Source organism: Pan paniscus, chromosome 1 (assembly GCF_029289425.2).
Source record: "Pan paniscus chromosome 1, NHGRI_mPanPan1-v2.0_pri, whole genome shotgun sequence".
In the NCBI taxonomy this organism is placed as follows: Eukaryota; Metazoa; Chordata; class Mammalia; order Primates; family Hominidae; genus Pan; species Pan paniscus.
Genome location: NC_073249.2, coordinates 21,443,866 through 21,470,148, shown reverse-complemented (window position 1 = coordinate 21,470,148; position 26,283 = coordinate 21,443,866). Strand labels below are relative to the sequence as shown.

At 59.7% G+C, this 26,283-nt stretch overlaps 2 protein-coding genes across 12 annotated transcripts; both read left to right on the top strand.

Annotated features, from left to right (window-relative positions):
- The first annotated feature begins 3,507 nt into the window (after positions 1–3,507).
- On the top strand, positions 3,508–12,452 carry GUK1 (guanylate kinase 1). 11 transcript variants are annotated; one of them, XM_008963511.4, is made up of 9 exons: positions 3,733–3,863; positions 4,625–4,789; positions 5,126–5,329; positions 9,008–9,121; positions 9,523–9,564; positions 10,339–10,435; positions 10,903–11,041; positions 11,112–11,196; positions 12,162–12,452. In XM_008963511.4, exons 3-9 carry the CDS (start codon positions 5,134–5,136, stop codon positions 12,347–12,349), a joined length of 861 nt encoding a protein of 286 aa, XP_008961759.1. In that variant the 5' UTR covers positions 3,733–3,863; positions 4,625–4,789; positions 5,126–5,133; the 3' UTR covers positions 12,350–12,452. The 11 variants fall into 11 exon arrangements, with proteins under 11 accessions (XP_063452808.1, XP_003804817.2, XP_063452792.1 ...); XM_063596719.1 differs by having other exon boundaries at positions 11,868–12,452; XM_055105354.2 differs by adding an exon at positions 11,868–11,953 and having other exon boundaries at positions 4,625–5,329; positions 10,358–10,435.
- Positions 12,453–13,172: 720 nt separating this feature from the next.
- GJC2 (gap junction protein gamma 2) lies at positions 13,173–23,321 on the top strand. The gene is made up of 2 exons (XM_034948317.2): positions 13,173–13,504; positions 21,231–23,321. Exon 2 carries the CDS (start codon positions 21,250–21,252, stop codon positions 22,567–22,569), a length of 1,320 nt encoding a protein of 439 aa, XP_034804208.1. The 5' UTR covers positions 13,173–13,504; positions 21,231–21,249; the 3' UTR covers positions 22,570–23,321.
- Positions 23,322–26,283: the final 2,962 nt, after the last annotated feature.

Below are 26,283 nucleotides of genomic sequence, written 5' to 3'. Positions count from 1 at the left end.
AATGAGGGGCAACTGTACAGAGAAAATATATGTTTCAGAAGAAAGAACATTATAGTACACTTGTTATTAGATTGTGGCCTTGTTTGTTGTTCTAGAGTTTTTATTATCTACCTGCAGAATGGACTGGACCCTGAATTCTTCTTGTTTCCTCCAACATATGTTGACAACTCTCCACCTTAAGAACAAAGCTACTAAGCTGGACAACTTGATGTAAGCATCAAGGGACAAGTCTCATGCCAACGTGTGGACCATACAGAGTTCACCAAACCATCTGTTGTCATAATCAGAGACAGTCATATTACAAATCAGGACCAGAAGTTGACCATTTTACATTGTGAAGCTTTTCCCCAGATATCCAAAGAAGACTAGCCTCTTGCCCCTCTCAATTTTTCCTTGCTCATGCCTACCTCTTTCACTTGGCAGGCTAATGCTGTAGTTAGAATTTCACACCAGTAGCTTCTGTGGGTTACCTGATAAATATATCGGGTCTGTCAGGCCAGACTCTCATCTTTATGACCCAACAGATTCTTTAGTTTACTTAGTGGGTAAGTTTGGCAACATCCCTGATGCAACTGTTTGGCATCAAAGCAAACCAGACCCACTTTTTCTCACTCCCTGCCTTAATTTTACATAGATTACCTACTAGCTGAACAGGAAGGGGTCTGTGTGGTTTCTGACACATCTTGTTGCACATGGGTAAATACATCAGGTATTGTAGACTCAGCTGCAAAAAATTAACAAACAGGCTATTTGGTTAAAATGGGTAGACTCCCCATCTGGCTTATTGTTTGATCTATTCAGTTTTCGTTGGTTGGGTTCACAGGGACTCTGGCTAAGGAACATACTCCAAACCCTTGGTACTATCCTCCTGACAGTCACAATAGTAGTCTCCCTGGTGTGTTGTATCCTTTCAAATGTTTTAAATGTTTGCATGTGACCATCCATTGACCATCAAATGGCCCCTCTTCAGCTGGAATGACAAAAACTCAAAGAAATGCATGATCATGGCCAGGCATGGTGGCTCACGCCTGCAATCCCAGCACTTTGGGAGGCCAAGGCGGGCGGATCATGTGGTCAGAAGTTTGAAACCAGCCTGGCCAACATGGTGAAACTCCGTCACTACTAAAAATACAAAAATTAGCTGGGCATGATGGTGGGCACCTGTAATCCCAGCTACTCAGGAGGCTGAGGCAGGAGAATTGTTTGAACCCAGGAGGCGGAGGTCGCAGTGAGCTGAGATTGTGCTATTGCACTGGGCGACACGGCGAGACTCCGTCTCAAAAAAAAAAGAAAGAAATAAAAGAAAAGCATGATCATGAAGACACTGTAACCTATCAATGACGTGTTGAGACCAGAAACCCAAACTGATAGTAACTGAGAGAGGCACTTTTAAGTTTTGGTCAAGCTAGGTGAGAGCCTGATCAAAATGGGTAAAAATTGTTTTTAAAAAATCATGGGAGGCCATTGTTTTGGACTGAGCTCTTGCACTAGGTCCCAATAGACCAGGCCAAACCAAAATTAAATCACTTATGTTAAATACCACATAAGAAACTAAATCCCAAAACAGATTAGTTTTTCCTCAGTTGGCATAATAAGGAAGTCCCTTCTGCTCTCTAACCCTTACAAAAGAGTAACCTGAAGTAAGCTAAGGTTATCAATCTGTTATTTTTCTATCTTGTTTCCTCGTTCTCCTCACCTTACAAAACCCATGGTTCTGCTATCGCCCAGGCAGGGGCTTTTTTTTTTTTTTTTTTTTTTTTTGAGATGGTCACGCTCTGTCGCCCAGGCTGGAGTGCAGTGGCGCATCTCAGCTCACTGCAAGCTCCACCTCCCGGGTCCACGCCATTCTCCTGCCTCAGCCTCCTGCGTAGCTGGGACTACAGGTGCCCGCCACCGCACCTGGCTAATTCAGGCAGGGGCTTTTATTCTATTTTGTAGAATGAAGGCTGCCTCAATTCATGAATCACGAATAAAAGCCAGCGAGACCTATGAATACATATGACATAATTTTGCCTCTGACAGTGAACTTCCCCTTTTTTTTGCCTAAAAATCTTCTCCTTGCCCACCTCCCCCAATGCAGCGCCTATGGTATGACATAGCACATGTATTCCAGGTTACAATCCCTTGCCCAACAAACTGTTTTATTATTAGTATTTAAAAAAAATAGAGACGAGGCTTTGCCATGTTGCCCAGGCTGGTCTCCAACTCCGGGGCAACCGATCCATCCGCCTTGGCCTCCAAAAGTGCTGGGACTGCAGGCATGAGCCATGGTGCCCAGCCCCAACACATTTTTTTAAAGTTGTATTTTTTAAAGTTTTACTTTTTTTCTTGCTCTCCTGCAGTTCACATTCAATACTTTTTTTTTTTTTTGAGACGGAGTCTCATTCTGTTGTCTAGGCTGGAGTGCCGTGGCTTGATCTCGGCTCACTGCCACCTCCACCTCCCAGGTTCAAGTGATCCTCCTGCCTCAGCCTCCCCAGTAGCTGGAATTACAGGGGCCCACGACCACACCCAGCTGATTTTGTACTTTTAGTAGAGACAGAGTTTCACCATGTTGGCCAGGTTAGTCCCAAACTCCTGGCCTCAGGTGATCTGCCTGCCTCGGACTCCCAAAGTGCTGGCATTACAGGTGTGAGCCACTGCACCCAGCCTTCAATAAATCTTTTTTAAAAATTTAAAATAATTTTTAGAAATAGAGTCCCGTGGCCAGGTGCAGTGGCTCACACCTCTAATCCCAGCACTTTGGGAGGCCAAGGTTGGTGGATTACCTGAGGTTAGGAGTTCAAGACCAGCCTGGCCAACATGGTGAAACCCTGTCCCTACTAAAAATACAAAAATTAGCTGGGCGTGGTGGCGGGCGCCTGTAATCCCAGCTACTCGGGAGGCTGAGGCAGGAGAATCGCTTGAACCTAGGAGGCCCAGGTTGCAGTGAGCGGAGATGGCGCTATTGAACTCCAGCCTGGGTGACAAGAGCGAAACTCCGTCTCAAAAAATAAAAAAAGAAAGAAATAGGGTCTCGCTCTGTCACACAGACTGGAGTGCAGTGACACGAACACCGCTCACTGCAGCCTCGACTGCCCAGGCTCAAGCGACCGTCCCACGTCAGCCTCCCGAGTAGCAAGGACTACAGGCACAAAAAAGTTTTTAAATTTTTTGGTACAGAAGGGGTTTCCCTATGATCCCCAGGCTGGTCTCCAATTCCTGGCCTCAAGCGGTCCTCCCGCCTAGGACTCCCAAAGAGCTGGGATCACAGACGTGAACCACGCGCCCGGCCACATTCCCCAATTAATGGTTTTTGGAGAGTGGCCGGTTTGGAACGGGCTAGCGGAGTCGTTCGTTAGTTAGGTCCCTGCAGTGTAGATGGAGGACGGAAACGGCGCTGTGTCATAAGCGGGAGGAGGCGGGCTGAGGCAGCGCTGTGACGTAGCAGATGAAAGCCGGGCCCGCGCTGCACTGAGGTACTTCTCTGAGTGACAAGCGGGACAAGTACGCCGTGGGCGGGGCCGGCGGGTAGTGATGTTAGTTCGCGCTGTGTGGAGGCGGGCCGGCGCGGCGCTGTGACGCAGCGGGAGAAGACGGGCTGGGAGGGCGGTGTGCTGAACGCCCCTGCGGTCGCGACAGGCCAGCGCAGGTGGAGGCAGGGCTAGCGAGGCACTGAGGTAAGTGCTTCCCTAAGGGGCGGGGAAGAACGAGTGAGACATGGGCGGGGCAGGCGCCTCATGACGTCAGTCTCGCGCGCGGGCGGAGGTGGGCCGGTGCGGCGCTGTCACGTAGGTTCAGTGGGCGGAAGAGGTGGCTCCGGATGCTGCGGCGCCCGCTGGCCGGGCTGGCTGCGGCCGCCCTGGGCCGGGCCCCACCGGACGGTGAGTACAACGAGCGCGATCGCGAGGGTGACTCGGGTCGAGGCGGCAGCGGTCCCTGCGCTTTGCGGTCGCCCAGTCCACGCCGCCTCCGGATCTCCTCCTAGCCGGGACGCCCTGTGCCGCGTTCAACTGTGGGCCCTGAGAACGGGGGAGCTCTGGAGGGCGGACGGGCTGGCAACGCAGCGGAGCCCGGGTCCCGGAGGGCGGGGCGCTCCTCAGGAGCTGGGCAGGCCGGTAGTTATCGCAGTGTCGAGCTGCTCCTCGGGCGTGTAGGAGCGCTCGGTGTCTTCCCGAACACCTGGGCGCGCCGCCAAAGAGAGCAGCTGGGAGTCCCTACCGCTGGTCTGGCGCGGTGTGCGCTCCGGTTGCCACCTCACCCTGCAAGCCCGGGGGTCCTGGGCGGATGGAGCCGGCTATTCCGGGGCTCCCAGGATTCTGCCTACTCCGCGGCACGGCGCAGAGACGGGGACTTGGGGAAACAGCAGGCCTTCCCGACGCATGGGTGTGGCATTTGGGGTTCGGATTCTCCAAGGCCAGAGTCCGGGTTGGGGTTCTTGAAGCTGCCCTGCTGCCATTCTTGAGCGTCGCCTTAGAAGTATGCCCCAGTAAAGACTGGTGTGGGAAGCAGGTGCCTCAAAGTTGATTTTGACCCTGCGTGTGGTGGGCCTCGGTTTCGTCTCTGCATGAAAGAGGTCGGTCCTGAGGCCCCGGGCTGGGTCCTGCTCTGCTGTCTTTGGGCTCATAGCCCCTTCCTGTCTCAGGCTTGCTCTGCTCTTTACCTGGGGTTGCTGTCGAGGACCCTGTGCAAGACTCGGCCGGTTTTTCTTTCTCCCTGATGGACAGACCCAAACATAGCCGCGCAGCATCGTGAAGGGCTGGGGCCTTCACTCCTCTGTGGCTCTGGAAGAGCCCGGTTTCCTCAGGAGGTAAAGGAATGTTCCTGTCCCCCGGGGGAAAGAAAGTGAAAACGAAAGCGCCCTGGCTGCTCCTGGTGTGGTCCCATTTAAAACGAGGTTGCTGAAGGCCAGGACGCGTGCTACCCGGATGTGTGCCCAGAAACCCTGCAGCCAAGAGCAGCCGCCTGGACCACCAGCCTCCCCTTCATCCAGCTGGCCCAGCCCAGAGCCCAGGCCCACGTCTGGTGGTTTGTGTCTTACGAGAGGCCAGGCGGGGGCTGACTTCTCTCGGTTCTCAGAAGGTCAAGCCCTCTGTTACCATCTCCTCGAACAGTGGGCCGGGGGCAAGGTGGTGACTCTGTTCAGTCCTTAGGATGGCTGGAAGCCAGAAGGAGGAGATTATGCCGCCACAGCAGGGAGTGCCTTTCCAGGAAAGCGGCTGCTGGGGCAGCATGGGAGCCCAGTCCAGGGAGCGTTCTGGCAGAGACCATTCCGGAACATGGATCTGCGCCGGCGGCTCCCAGGAGACCTTCCATCTCGGAGCTCCTGTGGAGACCACGTGCCTGGCAGGTCCTTACAGTTGTGGGTTGTGTGGCTTCTTGCCAGGCAACTGATTGGAGTTTGCGACTGTGGGTTGGTGAGAGTGGAGAGCACAGAATGTTGTTTGCTGGAATGCTTGCCTCTACCCACAGGAAGACACCTTTGGCGCATGTGTTCTGGTCAGGGCAAAGGCTCCGTGGTTTCCACCGCAAGACTGCAGGAGCCTTGAGGCCTGGGCCACAGTTTTCTCCCTTGGGTGTGCTCCATGGAAGGTGGCTTTGGTGACCGCCCTGCCACTGGTCTCTCCCCAGGCAGGCAGGCAGCCTGTGCCTCCCCCCTGTCTCCAGCGGTGGTGTGGCTGTGCTTCTGCAAGGCCTGCATCCACTCACTGTCTGCCCTCTGCACTCTCTGGCTGGCCAGGGCCCCCAGTAGTCTGCTCATTGTGCCCTCACGCTTGGGCAGAGCCGAACTCAGGGGACCCAGGAAGAGCGGAGTGTTGGCCCGTCCAGAGTTCTTGGCGATTGGTGTGTCATGTGTGCCTCGTGCCCTGTGCTGGGCGAGAGTGGGCACAGCTGCGCAGACAACGCCCTTGGCGAGGCTGGAGCCTGGACCCCTGCCTGGCAGCAGCTGGGCGAACTGGTGTCTTCTGCCTGCGGGCCCAGCCTCACCTCAATAGCTTACTGCTCCCTCAGGAGGGAGGAGGGGAGGCCTGGAAGCCTGGGCTTGGCGGGGTAAGGGGGGTGCAGGGGCAACACCTGTGGAGGAAACAGGCGGGGTTGGGGCCCACCAGCGTCTGCTGTCTGCTCTGTGCTGGGTTGCATCTGTTGGTGTCTGATCGTTGTCAGGGCCCTGTGGTGAAGAGACACACCTGCCGCTTGCTGCTTGCAAGGAAAGGGGGAGATCCCCAACCCAGGAGCCAGAGGTGGGACTCCAGCACCCCCCATTCCTGGGAGTTGGAAGTGAGGCACGAGCTCCCCAATTCCTGGGCATCGGGGATGGGGTGTGGGGCCGAGGAGGGGATGGAGACCAGGGTCTTGTGGTAGTTTGGTGGGATCCTCAGAAGGTGTGGCTCTCCCCCTTCTGAGGACGCAAAAACTCCCAGAGTTTTTGGCGGTTGATGTGCCACGTGTGCCTTGTGCCCTGTGCTGGGCGAGTGTAGGCACAGCTGTGCAGACGACACCCTTGGCGAGGCTGGAGCCTGGACCCCTGCCTGGCAGCAGCTGGGCGAACTGGTGTCTTCTGCCTGTGGGCCCAGCTTCACTTCACTAGCTTAGCGCTCCCTCAGGAGGGAGGAGGGGAGGCCTGGTCAGTGGAGGTCACCACTGTGTTTCCTTCCGTGTGGGTTTGTAGTCACGTAGCATCTAGGTTCAGACCTGAAGAGCTTGGAGCCAGGGACTGGGGGGAACAGGGCAGGACCGGCCTTGGGGCAGCCCTGTCAGGCCCACCAGTGCCATGCTGGTTGTGGGTTGGCAGGGCAGAGTGACCTTAAGAAGGGCCAGCTCAGTGGAGCAACAGGACAGAAGCTCACATGGGGTCCAGCCCACAGGACCATTTGAGTAGCTCTCCCATATCGGGTCCTTCGAAGCACATGATCTAGCTTTACTTTTTCTCCTTCGTATTAGAAAAGTCACCATAATACCATCAAGTCATAATTTCTGTGATCTCAGTGCTTCAAGTAGGTGTGTAGCAATTGCTGGATGTCTCCTGAGAACTGTACCCCTTCCACCCTGGCGAGAAGCAGGGGCTCCAGAAATTCACGCAAGTGGCATGGCTCATTGATTGTGGGAGACTCTGGGGGGCTCCTAGCTAGTGCATTATGGGAACCGGGCTGTGGAGCTTGCAGGGCTCGCTGGCTGGGAGAAGCTGAATGGATGAAGAACCCTGGCCACTGCAGTGTGTGCTGATGGTTGGCTGGCACGTAGAGGAGGTGGCAGGGCTGGGTGAGCAGCAGGAGCCAGGTTAGTGGGGAGGCCCAAGCTAAGCACAGGGGCAAGTTCTGCGGGTGGGAGAGCCAGGAGGGCATGGGGTGCATGGTGAGATGAAAACGATGTGTGCTTGTGACAAAAAGCCCAGAAGAGGCAGTAAGGAGGGAGGAGTCTATCCCTTATGGAGAGCACATGGACTTCTGGGTGGGTGTCCTGCAGTTCCCTTCCTCTTGAGTCTTTTTAACTGGGGGTCCGGTGTGTTTGTGATCAATGACATGTATGCGTGTGCATGTGTACCTTTGCGGGTACACATGTGTGGTGTGTGTGCATTTGCTTGGTGTGCGTGCATTTGTGTGTGTGTGTGTGCATGCATGTGTGTGTGTTTGTGGTAGGTTTGTGCACACATCCTGCATACCTTTGTGCCTGGGAGTGGCATGTGTGTGGTGGGTGTCGCTGTGCATGATGGAGTTGCAGCCGTGGTGCATTTGTGAGATTACCTCGGTGGCCTAAATTGGGGATTAGGAGGGCATCCTCAGGTCCTTCCCACTGTCTGCTCGTCTGCCCACAGGTGGCTGTGCCCTAAACAGGAGGAGGCCATTCACGCCTCGCCTGAGTTGTGTCCAAGGTGTGCGTGTGGCCAGGGGTCCATCCGCTTCCCTCTAGCCCAGCCCCTGAACACAGCTGCAGTGCACGGCCCCACTCCTCAGCTCAGCTCCCCATCCCAACTCGAAGACGCTGCCCTGGCCCTGTGTGTGCAGCTCACGTGGACTGGGGGGCACGGCAGGTGCAGGTCTTGGGGCAAGAGCTGGAGCTGTCTTTTCCTTCCTGCACAGCCGCAGAGCAGGTGGATGGGGCTGCTTCCCTGCAAGGGCCGAGGGCCAGGCCCCCTGGGGATTTATTCCTGGCTTAGAAGGGCGGGGCCAGAAGCAGGTGTGGTGGGGATTAGGGACTCAGCACCCCCAGCTCTCAGTCCAGCAGACAGACCCACCCCAGGCTGACTACAGAGGCTGCACCTCAGCAAACAGGTAGGCCCTGTTCTTGGGGAGGATTCCCACCAGGCAAAGGCCAGCTCCCGGGCCCTCACCTGCCACGTGTCCAAGCTAGGATCCTGTTTGCCTTTCCCTTGGGGGCTGGGAGGGAGGCCTCCAACCCCCTCTGGCATTACCAGCATCACAGATAGGAGTCCCAAGTCCGATGAGAAGTTCCTGGAATAGGTGTAGATTCAGTAGATCTTGACAAGACCATATCTGCAGGGCAAGGTACCAGAGGACAGAGGCGGGGACAGGGACACTTCCATTCCAGACCTAGCAGCCCAACACTCAGCACCATGCATGGGAGCAAATGGCTGGACTCCTGGGTGGGGTGGGGGTCTCAGGGCAGGCTCCCAGAGGGCTTGGAGGTGACTCCACCAGGTGGGGACGGCAGCTCCCAGGTAGGGTGTCATCAGAGTAGACAGCATTGCTTGCCAGGGACCCCTGGGGAGGCTGACAGGGTCAGTGGGTTTCAGTTGGGGGGCTCCCCTGCTGAGAACCCAGTAAAGCCGGCCTTCCATTCATCTCCCGTGTGCCCAGAGCCTGGTCTGAGGGCTGCCCTGTGCATGCCGGGCCTTCCAACGTGGCAGAGCTCAGGGGGAAGAACACCCAGGCTCTCAGGAGACTCTCAGGCCAATGTCTCCATCCCTGGGTCAGCCCTTTCCTGCCATGAATTCAGGAAGGCAGAGGCAGCTCAGCAGATGGGGACTAGAGGCCGCACTGCTATCCATAGCCTCTCTTCTCACCCCCAGGCATGTCGGGCCCCAGGCCTGTGGTGCTGAGCGGGCCTTCAGGAGCTGGGAAGAGCACCCTGCTGAAGAGGCTGCTCCAGGAGCACAGCGGCATCTTTGGCTTCAGCGTGTCCCGTGAGTCCAGGGCTCTTGTGGAGGGGTGCGTAGACCTCAAGGCTGCTGAGTAGTCCTAGCACTGTGAGCAGGCCAGGAGCCCAAACCCAACAGGCACACCCACCCTGCAGACTGTCCGAACTCTTGCACACTCCCCCCCACACAGAACCTGAGGTTATCACACTCCTGCTGTCCTGCGTGCCTGTGTCTCCCTTCCCTGGGTCTGTTGAGTACTGATAACTGGGCCACAGTGTTTCTTTCTGGGAGAACCCTCGCCTTGTAGGCTCCTGTGCCTTCCCAGTGGTGTGCGCCACTGGCTGCCTGCATCCTGGGGCTCAAGTGCTGTCAGGACTGCAAGGGAAATGCTGGGTGGGGCACTGGGCTCCGAGCAGCCCCCGATGGGTGACAGGTCTCTCTGCTAGATACCACGAGGAACCCGAGGCCCGGCGAGGAGAACGGCAAAGGTGAGTGGGGTGGGGCCCTATGGCTGGAGCACCTCCAGTGTGGGCAGGGCTGCTGGGCCCTGCAACTGTGTTGGCTGTGCTGCCCGTCTCCTGCCCCCATCAATCCCTCATCTGTGAGATGGGTCCTTGCCTCCAAGGGCCGGTGAACTCAATCAGGGTGTCAGCGCCACAGCGTGGTGTCGCCTTCCTTGGGTACAGTGTGAGAGGCCGGCCAAGGCCTGGGGCTGTCTTCCTCCCACCCTGGAGGCGGCCACAGTGCTGCTGTCCCCAGCCCTGTCCTGGACTCGGCACTTATCAGCACTTTTGAGCTGTCTTCTGGGGTCCTGGTAAAAAGGGCTGCTCTGCCTGCCTGATTCAAGACAAGGGACCCCCTTCCCAACAGCACCCCCGCCCCTTGCCGTGCAACCCAGTGGTCTCCAGTCACCCCACCACATCGTCCCCTCTGTAACCTGACGGTCTCCAGTTCCCCCACCACCTTCCCCCAGAACCTGTTGGTCTCCAGTCCCCACCCCATCACCACCAACTCCCAACTCCCCACTGGAACCCAGCAGTCTCGTATCTCCATCAGTGAGGACAGTGTGAGAAATGGTGTCTGGCTCAGGCACTTGGCAGCACTTGAGGGGTCCTCAGATGTCTCCTGCCCGGCAAGGATCTGACTAAAGCAGTCGTGGGTGTGGGAGGGGCCTGCAGGCATGCCTGGGTTGGGGGCGGCTGGCCCTGGGCACCCTGGTGCAGGTCCAGTCTGCCCTCTGGACAGCCCCTCCTCTTCCCCAGATTACTACTTTGTAACCAGGGAGGTGATGCAGCGTGACATAGCAGCCGGCGACTTCATCGAGCATGCCGAGTTCTCGGGGAACCTGTATGGCACGAGGTGGGCCACGCGTGGGTGTGGGTGGGCTCCCAGGGTTGCTGTTGGCAACAGGGATCCAGGTAGTGCCTGCTGCCTGCCCGCCATCCACACCACCCGCCCCATGGTTATGAATGCGGCCAGGTTGTGGCCCAGGGCCAGGTTCCCACGTCTGTGGCCCATAGTGGCTCTTTTCATGAGGCTGCTGGGCCCGGTCCTGCCACCGTGCATTGTCCTGGCAGGGTGAAGGGTGCACAGGACACCTCGTGCTCACTACAGGCACCTTGGGGAGTGGGTGGCCTCTGTTCCCTGTAGGCGGGGCAGGGCGTGGGGGTAGCAGGTTTGAGGTGCTGTGGGGTGCTGGGTCCAGGCCAGGTCTAGGCTCAGCTGTGGGAGGAGAACGCTGGGCCCGGGAGGGCCTGGGTGTCCCTGAAGCTCCTGTAGGCCTCAGAGAGCCCTGGCACCCCTGCTGACCTGGAACCTCTCCCCAGCAAGGTGGCGGTACAGGCCGTGCAGGCCATGAACCGCATCTGTGTGCTGGACGTGGACCTGCAGGGTGTGCGGAACATCAAGGCCACCGATCTGCAGCCCATCTACATCTCTGTGCAGCCACCTTCACTGCATGTGCTGGTGTGTGCTGGGCAGGGTTGGGGGCTGGGGGCCAGGGCATGCCAGGCTCTGATTGCCACCCCCTTTTTAGGAGCAGCGGCTGCGGCAGCGCAACACTGAAACGGAGGAGAGCCTGGTGAAGCGGCTGGCTGCTGCCCAGGCCGACATGGAGAGCAGTGAGTGTGCTGTGGGATCACCAGGGCATGCCAGGAGGGGAGTCAGGGTTCTGAGGTCTGTGGCACCAGGGACCCTGTGGGTCCCCAGACCTCCTGACACCTGGAGTCCCTGTGAGGGTCCTCAGACCTCTCAACTACCTCCCAACACCTAGAGTCCCCGTGAGGGTCCCCAGAACCCACCCCCAGTCACCAAGGGTCTCATTGAGGGTCCTCAGATTTCCCTCTGTTACCCAGAGTCTCCGTGAGGGCCCCCAGACCCCCCATCGCCCAGGGTCCCATGAGATGTCCCCAACCTTCTAGCCCCGGGGGTGTCATGTGCATCCTCTTACAGCTGTTGCCTCTTCTCTGGGTCTGACTGCAGCCCACAAGAAGAGGGCATTTAACGTTCTGCTGTGTGTGTAGAGGATAGTGCAGCCCCTAACCAGAGTCCTGATGGGTGCTGGTGTCCAGATCCAAGGTCTGGGGCTCCAGAGAGAGCAGGAGTGGTGCCTGAGGACTGAGGCCCAGGGGGCGGCCCTTCCCTACCCTGCACAGGCCCGGCTGGGCTGGAAAGCTGTCCCACAGCCGCAGTGAGGACAGCCGCAGGCCAGTGGGCTGCTCTGGGGGTCGTGTGGGACCTGGGGTGGGGCTGCATGGGCTCACTGTGCCCTGACCCCAGGCCCCACCCACAGGCAAGGAGCCCGGCCTGTTTGATGTGGTCATCATTAACGACAGCCTGGACCAGGCCTACGCAGAGCTGAAGGAGGCGCTCTCTGAGGTGGGCCCATCCTTGTGCCTACCTGGGCAAGGCCCAAGGGGAGGCCTGGGGGCCAGGCCTTTGTTGTCCATGAGGCCACTGAGGTTAGATGGGACAGTCCTACCCAAGCACTGGCATGAGACACCGAGGTCCACAGTGGAGGGAGAGCAGGAAGCCCAGCCCTTCCTGGATACCAGCCCTCCCAACTCCCTTTCTTCCTCACTGGCAGGAAATCAAGAAAGCTCAAAGGACCGGCGCCTGAGGCTTGCTGTCTGTTCTTGGCACCCCGGGCCCATACAGGACCAGGGCAGCAGCACTGAGCCACCCCCTTGGCAGGCGATACGGCAGCTCTGCGCCCTTGGCCAGCATGTGGAGTGGAGGGGATGCTGCCCCTGTGGTTGGAACATCCTGGGGTGACCCCCGACCTAGCCTCGCTGGGCTGTCCCCTGTCCCTATCTCTCACTCTGGACCCAGGGCTGACATCCTAATAAAATAACTGTTGGATTAGAAACTCCATAAATGAGTGGAATGTGGCCCCAAGGTTGGTGGGGCCCCATCATCCCAATCGGGCCCTGAGCTCCGGCAGCCCACCCTAACCACCAGCCCCAAGGAGGGCCACAAGGTGGCCTCTGCCTAGGCATCTGCTGCCTGCCGGCTCGTGGCTGCTGCCCCAGGGCAGCATGATGCTTGACTGGCAGGCAGGGAAGGTGGCAGGGCTGGTCCCAACCCACCTGGCAGGCCGGCAAATGGGGAGCAGGAAGCGGCTGCATGGGGCAGCCTGAGGCTGCAGGGGTGGGCCCTGAGGGCTGCCTCTTGGTGCCCGACCCTGTGGGTCTGGCATGGGCCAGAGGTTCCAGGAGAGGCCCCTGAGCTCTGGCAGCTGGAGGTTCTAGATCTCGAGGTCTAAGGGGTTCCCTGAGGGAGATGCCCCTCCCCTAGCTGCCCCAGGGGCTGTGTGTGGTGTGTGAGGAGCCTCCTCTGCTCAGGCTGCCTCTCTCCTTCCCCAGTGCTCCCCCAGCTTGCCTGTCTAAGGCAGCACAGGGCCGTGCTGCCAGCCACCCCTAGGGTCAGCCCCAGCCCTGTTCTGAGCCTAGGTGAGGTGCCTCTGGGGTGGGGTGCAGACAGATGGGTGGGAGAGAAGGAGGCAGGCAGGGCGCCTGGCCGGAAATGGGGGCGGGGAGAAGAGTCCCCGCCCAGAGCCCAGACTGCCGGAGGATACAGGCCAGAGCCGCCTGGACTGGGCGGCTGGGCAGGAGAGGGGAGGGGAGGGCCCAGGCAGCCCCCGGTCGCTTGCTCCAGGGCAGGTGGACTGAGCTTCGGAGGCTGGGGCTGGCCTCTGACCTGCTTGGGCTTGGAAAGCCCTGCCCGCTGCCCTGCCCCCCAGGACAATCAGGGATTCAGACCCTGAGGCCGAGGGGGGAACAATGGGGCCCTTGAGGGCCCCTCCTCCAGCCCCCATTGTGCTTGGTGGCGAGAGGTGGCCCTGGCTCGGCCACACACCCTCGGGGAGGACCAGCATCCAAGCAGGTGGAAGGGCTCTGAGGGAGACTGGAATTTTCTGGCCTGGAGAAGGTAGGGTGCTGGGGTCCATGTATGTACCTCATGGGGCTGGGGGCTGTTGCCCCAGGAGACAGCCTCACGCTGTGCCCCTGGCCTTGAGGCCCCGAAGGAGGGAGGGCTTCCTAAGGACCAGCCCTAGGAGGGTGCACTCCTTGCGCCTGCCACCCCCTCCTGGGCTCCGCTGCTCCACGCAGATGGTGGGGTGGCCCCCCCACTCCATGTCTGTGTCCTTCAGGTCCAGCTGCCTTCACCGCAGGGTGGGCACCAGCCGGCGGGGTCTGCTCTGGGACAGCTGGCAAGCGGGAGGGGGGTGCCTTCAGTACCTCCCCCAGCAGCTGGGGCCCCTCAGGTAGCGGTAGGGCTGGCCTCTGAAACACCAGCCAGCTGCATTGTGTCCAGGCCCAGTCCCCCACCCTCAGCGGCCACCTGGAGGTGAGGGGGCCAGCCTGCCCCTGGTATAGACAGACCTGGGGCCCTGCTCAGTCCCCTCCATAGAAGGCCACAAGCCACTAAGTTTGCACTGGGGCCCAGCCTAGGCCTGAAGCCCAGCAGACCCTGTGGTCAAGGATCCAACCCCAGTGCCTGTCAGTGCTGTGATTAACTGGGTGGAGGCCCCCCCGGGGCGCTGGGGCAGGCCCTCAGTGCAAGGAAGGGGCGGCGTGGCTGAGGAGGGGGAGGCCCACACCCCTCTGGGAGGGCGGAGCACCCCAGGGCTGCTGCGCAGGGAGGCCACAGCCCAGGCGCGGGGGCCCCCATCCCGGGGCTGGATGGCAGTGAGCCCAGGATTCCTGGCTGCTGGGCGTTCAGGAGGGAAGAGACGGGTTCGTGGATCCTGCGGGTGGAGGGCAGGGACAGCCTTAGGAGGCTGGGGTAATCATCACCCCCTCACTCCCAGTATGGATACCTACCAGGGCTCGGTTTCTGGAGGGTGTGTGGCTCAGCTCCAGGCCTGCAACAGCCCTGGAGGCTGGCCTGGGGAGCTGCCCAGGCTGCAGCGATGACACACTCCCAGCCTGACCCAGGCCTAACTCGCCCCCTTGGTCCACCTCCAGGGGAGGAACAGCCCCTCACTTCTGGGCCTGACAGCTCTGTTCCTGCTTGGGACCCCGAGGGAGGGAACTCAAGAACAGGCTGCAGGAGGGGCCCACGCATTCACAGCGCCAACAGCGCCAACAACCCCAGGGAGGAGAGGGCTCCACGGGGGAGGAGGCACCAGCCTGGATGCTGCCTTGCCACCTGCACGTGTGCACGGCCCTGGCAGGGGCTGGGGATCCCACAGACTCATACCTCCACACCACGTTCCTCAGTGTCCCCTCACTCCCCTGACATTTCTGAGCACCACACCCATGCTCTTGGGCTCCTGGGGATCTGGTCAGTTCAGGAGCTGTGGCAGGCCATGTAAGGGGAGCCATCATGTGGGCAGGCACTTGGGGTCTTGGTGGGGGCACCTTGCTTTCCTGGGCCTGGTGGGGACTCCTGAGGGAGGCACGTGGTGAGGTTGAGTCTGAATAGGGAGGGTTAATGGCTATGTGTGAGAGTGAGTGTGTGAGCCCAGCTCCATGTTGAGCTCGAGCAGCAGTGTGATGTGGCAGTGTGCACTGCTTGTGTGTGGGGGGGGTGGAGGGAGGAGCATGCCCTGTGTGTACATGTGAAGGATGCATGAGGATGGCTGGTGCCCACACCCAGTGGGGCCTACTGCTGCACAGGCAGGACAGTGAGGCCGGCCACAGAGCTGCTGGGGCAGAGTGGGCATGGAGGGAGGGTTCCAGGCCTCGGGCTTGGGTCCTAGGTGGCTGAGCTCTGCACCTCCCTCTGGACCAGGGCATCCAGAGGAGCATGGCTGAGGGTGCACTCGGGGCTGACCGTCCCAGGGCCTGGGCTGTCCAGGACAGGCAGCTGGGGGCTCAGGCAGGGACATGGAGGACAGGTAGTGGAGCTGCCACCACAGAGCTGAGCTCTGGGCATCAGGGTAGGGGGCTACGGCCTGTCAGCGGGTGAGGAGAAATTAAGGCCTGAGGATGGGTGAGTGCTGTAGCCCCCTCTGAGTGAGGACTGTCCCCACACAGGGCCCTGCAGTGGAGTGCAGGGGAAGGAGGGGACTGTGCCTGCAGGAGCCCCCGGGGAAGTGGGACTGGGAATCTGCTTTGGACTGTGAGTGGACAAGCGACAGCACAGTGCCTGCCATGCGCTGGGGTACCATCGTTTTCAGGGAGGGGAGGAGCCTGCCCCAGGGTCCCGCCTGGTGAACTGTGTGCGTGGGTGCCTGTCTGGTGGCTGCCCTAAACTGCAGAAAACACCCACCCTTCGCGGCCTGCCCTGGGAGGGCCTGGAGGTGGAAGGAAATACCTGGGCCCCTGACCCTGTGCTACACCCAGCAGGGCGGGGCTCGTTCTGCAGTGCCTCAGGACCCTTGTTCAGACCCAGGATGAGCAGGAGCTTGATGGGGGAGGGGGCCCGGCTCTGACCGGTGTCCTGAGATACCAGGACACCAGGACACTGGTCAGAGCTGGCCCAGCCAGGTTTGCAGACAGGCAGCCTCGGCTTGGGCCTGCTTGCCCTGAAACCCTTCCCAGAGGTGGCCCCCACTGTGAGCCCCCATGGTGAGTCCCTTGGCTCTTGCTGCACACCCCTTTGAAGCCCTTCCTGTGAGCCCCCGATGCCACCAGGGTGAGACCGCCCCCACTGTGAAGCCCCCTTTCACACCCTGGCCTAGTAGCGAGCCCCCATGAGACCCTGGTCCCCAGTATGAGAATCCTGTGAGTCCCCGGCCCTCCACCAATGCCCACATCCTCCTCTACTTCCCACAGCCTTCCCTGAGGCTGACCCTGCCTCACCACTCCCAGACCTGGGCCAGGCAGCGTCCTGGCTGGTGGCCTCCTGTGGTCACCCCCCTACCTCGCCCTGACACGTTACTAACCCCAGCAGCTGCCTCCTCCCAGACTCTGAAGCCCAAGGGTGCCTCCAGCTCTTTGGCCAAGCTGAAGCCTCTCCCCACCAATCCTCATTTTGGGCACCCTGGAGGTGTAGCTTTGGAGTGAGATCTCTTGGACTTGTGTGTACATAGTCTGCAAATCCCGGGCCTGGCTCCCTGGGGGCCAGCACCCCTCCCCTCTCCTCCCGAGGGCCTCCACCAAGCCCCTGCTGACAGCCTCATCCTGCAGCACTAGACAGTGCCCACCTCAGCTTGTCCCGCCTCTCTATCATGGTCCTTTCTTTATTTTAAGTAGGGGTTTATTTTACAGCACTTTCACAGAAAAGGGCCAAGGTGTGGATGGCTCATGCCTGTAATCCCAGCTCTTTGGGAGGCTGAGGCAGGATTGCTTGAGGCCAGGAGATCAAGGAGATGACGGTGAGTTATGATTGTGCGGCTGCACTCCAGCCTGGGCGACAGAGCGAGACCCCATCAAAAAAAAAAAAAAAAAGTAGATAGGGTCTGGCTCTGTCACCCAGGATTGAGTGCAGTGGTATGATCTCGGCTCACTGCAATCTTTCCCTCCGGGGTTCAAGCGATTCTCCCACCTCAGCTTCCCAAGTAGCTAGAACTACAAGCGCACCACCATGCCTGGCAAATTTTTGTATTAAGACCCCATTTCTTTTTTCTTTTCTTTTTTTTTTTTTTGAGATAGCATCTCACTCTGTTGCCCCAGCTAAGTACAGTGGTGCAATCTCGGCTCACTGCAACCTCCGCCTCCCAGGTTCAAGCGATTCTCCTGCCTCAGCCTCCTGAGTAGCTGGGACTACAGGCACGTGCCACCACGCCCGGCTAATTTTTGTATTTATAGTAGAGATGGAGTTTCACCATATTGGCCAGGCTGGTCTTGAACTCCTGACCTCATGACCCACCCACCTCAGCCTCACAAAGTGCTGGGATTACAGGCATGAGCCACCGCGCCCGGCTTAAGACCCCATTTCTTAAAAAATAAAAATAAAAATTGCCAGCATGGTGGCATGTGCCTGTAGTCCCAGCTACTCAGGAGGCTGAGGTGGGAGAATTGCTTGAGCTCAGTAAGACTTACAGAAATGTTGTGAGGATAGTGCAGAGTTCTTATAGACCTCACACCCAGTTTCCCCGTTGCTGACGTCTTGCATTAGCGTGACATGCTCCTCATAATGAATGGACCAGTATGGATGAGCTGGGATTAACTGAGGTCCTTGCTGTATGCAGATGTCCTTGCCTCTCCCCTACAGCTCCTTTTCTGCCCCGCCATGGATCCTACATGGTGTCAGTCACCGTGTCTCCCTGGACTCCTCTTGGTTTCGGCAGCCTCCTGGGTCTCCTTGTATGGGGTGTCCTCACTGTCTGGATGAACACTGGCCAGATGTTCTGTAGGATGCCCCTTGGGTGGGATCCCTTTCACCCTCATGTTTCCTTATGAGTCTTCAGGGGGATGGGTTTTGGGAGGAATACCATGGAGTTGACGTGACCTTCCCATGAGATGCTGTGAAGCATCCACACCATTCACGATGCTTGTGATGACACCTTGGCTGCCTGGCTAGGGTTGGTGTAGGAGGCATGCTGCAGAGGCGCTCTCCCCCTCTCCCTCCCACACCCTCTGAAGCCAGGTTACCAGGTGCAGCCCACAGGTAGGGCTGGGGGTCATGCTCCCCTCCAGTACAGAGTGTCCACATGGCTGCTTTGGATTGACTCTGCACAGAGGAGCTGTCTCCTGTCCCCCATTTGGTTGTACATTCAGTCAGGTACTTTGGCTTCTAATCTATGTCAGTCTGTAATCTGTAACACAAGACTACTTGATTTCTTTCACTGCTCAGAGGGATCCAGTCTCAGGCACTGGGTGCTCTACGTGCAGGTGCTGCTTGCACAGACTTCCTCTCTGACACTACAGTTTGCTCCAGGCTCTTCTGTACATTCCCAGCCCCAGCCCTCGGGTCTGCCAGTTCCCCACCAGGGGTTCCTGATTCCTGTGATTGGGAGTGGAGGTAGGAACCAAGGCCTGGGCCCCAGGTAGATTCTTGCTCCTAGGGTGTTTTCGCACTGAGGCCTTTGCAGGCGCCAGAGCAAAGGTGTGTGTCTGAACCCAGGTGCATCCACATAGCTGTATTTTCTATGAAACTGCCCACGTCTCTGTGAGACACCCTGTGGTCTCCAGCTGTGATCGTCATCACATGGAATAGTCACTAGCAGCATGGAAGGCGGTGACACAGCGACAGCCTCAGGGAAGGGCTGAACCTGTGTGTGTGCGCCTGTGCATGTGTGTGTGGCGAGGCCAGGTAGCAAAGGCTCCCGGCGGGAGTGGGCTCCAGCCAGTGTGGGAGCCGTGGGCAGAGCACATGAGGGGATATCTGGAGCCAGGCGTGGAGTGGGGGCAGGGGACCTGGCACTAAGGCAGGTGAGGCCGTGGCATTTGCTCTGGTTAGGAGTCACAGGCAGGGCAGGAGTCCTGCTGGGTGGGCGTCCTAATGCTCCCCAGGCTTGCAGGCAAGGAGTGAAGTGCTTGAGGCCCTGCAGGCGGGGCCAGGCTCAGGATTGGCTGGGATAGGGAAGCTGCTCTGCACAGCAGAGTGGCATTTGGGTGTGGCCCTCTGGCACTGGCTGTGCTTGCTGGGCATCTGAGTGCCCATGTTGGGGGTGGCAGCAGGCCCAAGAGAGAATTACAGGCTGGAGGTGTGGATCTGGGAGTCCCCATAGGCGTGGCCCTGAGACCAGGACCCAGGTTCTTCCAGACCATTCCCAGGACCACTATGTGGGTGCAAGTGACACAGGCCCCCAGAGCTAAGTGCCAGCCCTCAGACGCCAGGGCACATCAGCCCAGGGCCGAGCCACGGTGGTCTCCAGAGCTGAGCCAATGGCGCCGTTTCCTCAGCTGACTCAAGGAAGCCACTCTGCAGTCAGCCACAACGGGAATGCTCACACCATGGGCACTGGCAGGCGCCATTACTGCAGGCTGCCCCCAGAGAGCCATTTGTTCAATATTGCCCCCACACAGCTGGGCAGGCTGGCCCTGGCACTGAAGGCCTCCTGCCCCATCTCTCCCTTGAGCCTGCTCTGTCTCAGGTTCCTGTAGGGCTGGAATCAGTGGGCCTTAGCCTGCTGTGATGGGTCAGGTGGGGAGGGAGGTGGGCCCTGCCTACTGGAGCCAGGGGGATAGGGGAGGTGGCCTCAGGGCTGGAGTGTGCCCGCCTGTGCATATGTGTGTGCCTGATCACACGTGTGTGTGAGTGCATGGATCTGTTTGCATGTGTGTGCATATATGTGTATGTGGTTCTGCATACGTATGTGCATGTGTGTGCATACGCACAAGTGTGTATGTGCCACTGTTTTCATGCATGTACGTCTGCATGTGAGTGCAAAGAAGCATGTCTGTGGATGTACACATACATCTGTGTTTGCATTAACCCTGTTTGCATGTGTATCTGAGCATGCACGTGTACCTGTGTATGCACGTGTGCGCATGGGTATCTGCATATGCATTGTGCGTGTTCATGCATGTGCACGTGTGTGCATGTGTACACATGTGAATCTGTGGGTATGTATCTGAGTGTGTGTGCACATGTGAATGTGTGTGGCTCTGAGGGGTACTGCACAGATGTGAGGAAGCAGGGCCACTTCCCCAGGAACCCTGACTGCCCCCTCTTCCTGCCCTGGGTGGGGAGGCCTCAGCTGCATAAAGAGGCTGGGAGCCTCACCAGCGACTGCTGCTGGTCCCACACCTGCCGCTGCTGCCTCCCAGGCCAGGTACCGGGAGGGGGCCAGAGGCGGAGGGAGCTAAGGGGTCTCCTGCCTCAGCGACCCAGGAGCAGGTACTGGCCCTGGGGCAACCGCCAGCAGAGGGTGGGCAGGGGAGCTGCAGGAGCTCTCCTTCTTTGGAGCACAGGCCCTGCTGCACAGCCCTTTCCTGGGCACTTGCCCACCTTGGGCTTGGCTGGTCTGCGGCATAGCTGTCTCTGAGGGTCGCAGGTGCTGAGTGTGGCCTCACATCACTGGGTCTATAACCTCGCTGGACACCGTCCCTCCTGGACGGACGACTGGCTTCATCCTGACCCCAGCTAGAGATGGTCTGGGTTGAGACCATGGAGGACCAGGAACCTAGACTGGGGGGGCGGAGCCCTGGGACCCTGGGCACCTGAGAAGGGCAGCGGGACCAGCCGGGGGCTGGAGGGAGGATGGAGGATTTTGTGGAGGTGGAGGGACCCCGACGCCCCTGTCCAGGGTGTGGAGGGAGGCAGAGCAGGGCCTCTGGGGGCCGAGGGGCTATGGGGATTGTGGACTGGTGGCACTTTGGGGTCTGGGAGCTGATGGTGGTGCAGGCACGGGGGGCTGTGAAGGACTGAGGGCTGATGGGGCTGCAGGGGCTTGGGGGCTAGGGAGCTGGAGGGGCCAGGAGGGATTGAGTGGCTAGGCAGGCTGGGAAGACCCTTTGGATGCTGAAACTCTGTGGGACCCTCCCCAACAACCTGGATGCGGCTGGGGCTGGGTTGGTGGCCATGGGTGCAGCGGACACTGAGACCATCAGTCCCCACACACTTGAGTGGTGCTTGCCTCAGTGTCCCCATCTGCCTCATGAAGGCAACTCACCCAGCTGGGGCCCTGCATCTGCACAAGCAGGGGCCGGATCAGGTGGGGGCTTCCACTTCCGTTTAAGGCGGTAAGCTCCACGTCATTGACTGTGTAAGCAGAGAGGGGCCAGCTGCGAGGCAAGCCTGGAGCCCCGGCTCTGAGCTCTGAGCGCCGCGGACTCCTAAGTGCAGGCCCCTGGCTGACCCCTACCCCGCCCCACAGGACCCGCCCGCCCGCCCCTATGACCAACATGAGCTGGAGCTTCCTGACGCGGCTGCTGGAGGAGATCCACAACCACTCCACCTTCGTGGGCAAGGTGTGGCTCACGGTGCTGGTGGTCTTCCGCATCGTGCTGACGGCTGTGGGCGGCGAGGCCATCTACTCGGACGAGCAGGCCAAGTTCACTTGCAACACGCGGCAGCCAGGCTGCGACAACGTCTGCTACGACGCCTTCGCGCCCCTGTCGCACGTGCGCTTCTGGGTCTTCCAGATTGTGGTCATCTCCACGCCCTCGGTCATGTACCTGGGCTACGCCGTGCACCGCCTGGCCCGTGCGTCTGAGCAGGAGCGGCGCCGCGCCCTCCGCCGCCGCCCGGGGCCACGCCGCGCGCCCCGAGCGCACCTGCCGCCCCCGCACGCCGGCTGGCCTGAGCCCGCCGACCTGGGCGAGGAGGAGCCCATGCTGGGCCTGGGCGAGGAGGAGGAGGAGGAGGAGACGGGGGCAGCCGAGGGCGCCGGCGAGGAAGCGGAGGAGGCAGGCGCGGAGGAGGCGTGCACTAAGGGGGTCGGCGCTGACGGCAAGGCGGCAGGGACCCCGGGCCCGACCGGGCAACACGATGGGCGGAGGCGCATCCAGCGGGAGGGCCTGATGCGCGTGTACGTGGCCCAGCTGGTGGCCAGGGCAGCTTTCGAGGTGGCCTTCCTGGTGGGCCAGTACCTGCTGTACGGCTTCGAGGTGCGGCCGTTCTTTCCCTGCAGCCGCCAGCCCTGCCCGCACGTGGTGGACTGCTTCGTGTCGCGCCCTACTGAAAAGACGGTCTTCCTGCTGGTTATGTACGTGGTCAGCTGCCTGTGCCTGCTGCTCAACCTCTGTGAGATGGCCCACCTGGGCTTGGGCAGCGCGCAGGACGCGGTGCGCGGCCGCCGCGGCCCCCCGGCCTCCGCCCCCGCCCCCCCGCCGCGGCCCCCGCCCTGCGCCTTCCCTGCGGCGGCCGCTGGCTTGGCCTGCCCGCCCGACTACAGCCTGGTGGTGCGGGCGGCCGAGCGCGCTCGGGCGCATGACCAGAACCTGGCAAACCTGGCCCTGCAGGCGCTGCGCGACGGGGCAGCGGCTGGGGACCGCGACCGGGACAGTTCGCCGTGCGTCGGCCTCCCTGCGGCCTCCCGGGGGCCCCCCAGAGCAGGCGCCCCCGCGTCCCGGACGGGCAGTGCTACCTCTGCGGGCACTGTCGGGGAGCAGGGCCGGCCCGGCACCCACGAGCGGCCAGGAGCCAAGCCCAGGGCTGGCTCCGAGAAGGGCAGTGCCAGCAGCAGGGACGGGAAGACCACCGTGTGGATCTGAGGGCGCTGGCTTGCGAGCTGGGCCAGGGAGGAGGAGGGTTGCGGGGCTCCGGTGGAAACCTGCGACCCCTTCTCCTCAGCCTTCTCCTTAGCCGGTGGCCTCAGGCAGACTCCGCCCAGAGGGGCAGCCAGGCTGCTCAGGGAAGGGGCTGAAAGCGGCAGAGGAGTGCCCTGGCTTGGTCACCACTGGGGCCAAGGTGGGGTGGAGAGAGGGCCTAGGAGCCAGAAAGGGCCCTCTGCTGTGGTCTGAACCCCAGGGGGAGTGGGGCATTGACTCCTCCACCCCTGTCCTGAACTGGAATAGGTCCTCTGGGATGCCAGCTCTCCCCTTTGTGCTTCCCTGCAGCAACCCATGGAGGCCCCAGGGTGCCTGGTATGGGCATCAGTTGGTGGGGGTGCGGGGGTGTGTGTCCCCATTCCCTGCAACAGCAAATGGGGCTCCTTCTTCAGCCCTCCCCTTCCCAGCCCCAAACTGAGACAGACTGGGAGCTGGGAGCCTGGGGTGGACAGGACCACACCCTCTTTGAGCTTCTGCGATGCCGGCCTTCCGTTCCTCTGGGAGGCTTGAAGTTCTGCAAAGATGTTGACATGCCTTGCAGCTTGGACCCAATGGGTGGTGGTCAGGGCCTGGGGGCTTGGCCATGCTGGGGGAATGGGGCTCTGGGTTCCTGCCTGTGGCCTGTCTGTCCTCCTCCCTAATTCAGACCCAGCCTCAAGAGGAAAGGGAGTAAAATAAAACTAACTTGTTTATAACCTTGTGTGTGCATGTGTATGCATGTGCACGTGTGGCTATGTGTGTGCATGCATATGTATGTGCATTGTGTGCATGTCTGGGTGTATGCTTATATGTGTATGCATGGGTGTGTGTGCATGGCTACCACATGGGGAGACATGGCTTAGCTCCAGGCTGGCTGGGAGAGGAGACCCCTCCCCAGGGACTGGCAGGGGAGTATGGTAACAGGCGAGCCCCTGTAGCTTGTCAGACAACACTCGGGGCCTGCTCGGTGCCAGGCAGCGTGCCGGGGGCAGGGGTGGGTGGGGCAGGGTGGAGTGCACTGATGGTGAGAAAGAAAGAAAACACACTCAGAGCCTCAGGTTGGGCCGCAGCTCAGTGGATGGAGGGCGGCTGTCTCAGGCCCCGTCATGACCAGGACGTCGGCCAGAGCCTGCAGGGGTGGCTTTGGCGAGGGGCAGGGGGGCTCATTAGCCCCTGGAGCACACTCCGGGTGACTGGCTACCCCCCAGCCTCCCTTAGGCCTGGTGCAGCCTGGCCGGCTGCCCCTCCTGGGCTGCACACCCCTCTCTCTGTGGTGTCCCCCAGCCAAGACTCAAGCCCAGGCTGAGCCCTGAGTCTCACTGAAGCCCAGCTCTGGGCAGATGCCAACTGCAAGCTGAGTCCCTCTCCTTTCTGGGGCTTGCCTGGCTGACCTCTGGCCCCATGTGAGCCCTGACTCAGGGAGCCATGGACAGAAATGCCGAAAGTGCAGCCTCAGGGAAGAAAAGCAAACACCAACCCCAACAGGTGTCCACTCCAGTGGGGACACACCAGGAGCCTCTCCAAGACAGGAAGGGTTTGGGGCTGTGCTGCTGGCGGTGCCGTCACGGGGGAGGCCAGGTCCCTGTGGTGGGGGCCGCGGTGTCCAGCCATGCTGGGCAACTGTGCATGGCTTACCCTTCCTCCACCTTTGGTTCTGTTCAGGCCTTCACCTGATCGGACGAGGCCAGCCACATTGCAGAGGCCAATCTGCTTTCCTCAGTCCATCTATTCAAGTCTTAGTGTCATCTGGAAATGCACTCACAGACACGCCTAGAATAATGTGTGACCCCATATCTGGGCACCCTGTGGCCCAGTCAAATGTACACATAAAATGAACCATCACAGGCCAAGCACTGTCTCACGTCTGTCATCCCGGCACTTTGGGAGGCTGAGATGGGAGCATCACTTGAGCCCAGGAGTTCAAGATGAGCCTGAGCAACACAGACCCCATGTCTACAAAAAATTTAAAAAGTAGCTGGGCATGGTGGCATGCACCTGTGGTCCCAGCTACTCAGGAGGCTGGGGTGGGAGGATCACTTGAGCTAGGGAAGTCGAGGTTGCAGTGAGCTGTGATGGCACCACTGCACTCCAGCCTGGGAAACAGAGCAACACCCTGTCTCAAAATAAATAAAATTAGCCATCACAGGCAGACTGGAGGCAGAACTGCTGCTTCTTTGGGAAACTTTAGTCTTTGGCTATATATCTAGATATAGATATAAAAATAGTATATAGTATCTGTGTCTATATTTCCTATGGTTTTGTTTCTCTGGAGAACCCTGGCTAGTACACATCCCCCAGCCAGAGCTGTTCAAAGGGCACCCCAGCTTCGAGGGAAGCTGGAAATGATCTCAAACTTGGAGGGTGTGCCGGTTGGGACTGCCATAGCACTGCATCATCCACTGGGTACCTTAAACAACAGACACTGATTATCTCACAGTCCTAGAAGGGAAGGCCAAGATTAAGGTGCGGGCGAGGCTGGTTCCTCCTGCAGCCTCCCTCCTTGGCCCGTGGATGCCATCTCCCCCCTGTGTCCTCACATAGCTGTCCCTCTGTGTGCATCTGTGTCCTAATCTCCTCTTCTTTTAAGGACACCAGCCACCGTGGATTAGGACCCACCCCAATGAACTCATTTTAACTTAATCACCTCTTTAAAGGCTTTGTCTCCAATTATAGCCACATTCTGAAGTTCCTGGAGGTTAGGGCTTCAACACAGGAGTTTCGAGGGGACAATTCTGCTGGTATTAGAGGGTATATGCCCAGTGGGAAGCTGGATTGCCACAAGAGAAGGGGAGACGGGACCCTGGGACAGACCTCCCTTCTTGAACACTTGGGGGTGGGTGGGCCACATCAGGTTTGTGAGCATCTGCTGGTGGGCTTAGGCTCTGTTACCACACCCTCCCAGCGGGATGGCCCTAGCCAGGAGAGGCTGTGCAAGCCCAAGCCTCCACACCATCTGCTAGTCCTCCCTCTAAGACCAAGTCCTGGATAATCTGGATGTTCCCACAATGTCATGCCTGAGCCCCACACCACCACGCAGGCCTGGCATCTCCCACTACAGTGGGACGTGGTATCTTAGTTGCTCCAGTCTGCGGACCCCCAGAAGCTAAACCCATCTCACACTCCTGGCGCTTGATCAGTCACTTTTAGAAAACCCCTGCCTTGGTTTCCCCAGCCACCTGGGGTGGCCACGACGGTGATGAGCTGAGCCTGGCACTGCTGACACCACAGCCCCCCTCCCTCCTCTGTCCTGCATCTTCCGAGCTCTGGGGCGGGTTGGCAGGGGGGCCAGTCGCTGGTGGGCCCAGCCCTGTACACAGCAGGACACACCCAGAGCAGGCGGTGCTGGAGCAGGCTGGCGGGATGGGACTCCATGTCTCACCTCCATCCGTTTCCACAACCTCAGCCAAAACTCTTGGCAGCTCATGGGAGTGCATAGTGGGGTGAGGGGCCAGCTGCTCAGAGACTCCCTCAGAATAGGGCAGTGGCACTCTCCTTCCTCTAGGAAGGGAGGAAGCCCTGAGGCGAGAATAACAGGAAACCACCTTCCCCCAACCCCCCCCCCACAGTACCTGGGAAGCAGGGGCTGCAACCCCTACGCCCAGGCATTTTCCAGTTCTCACTCCCCTGGCCCCTGCTTCAGTCTGGTCCCTGAAGCCAGGACAGGGGCGGGGTTTCCTC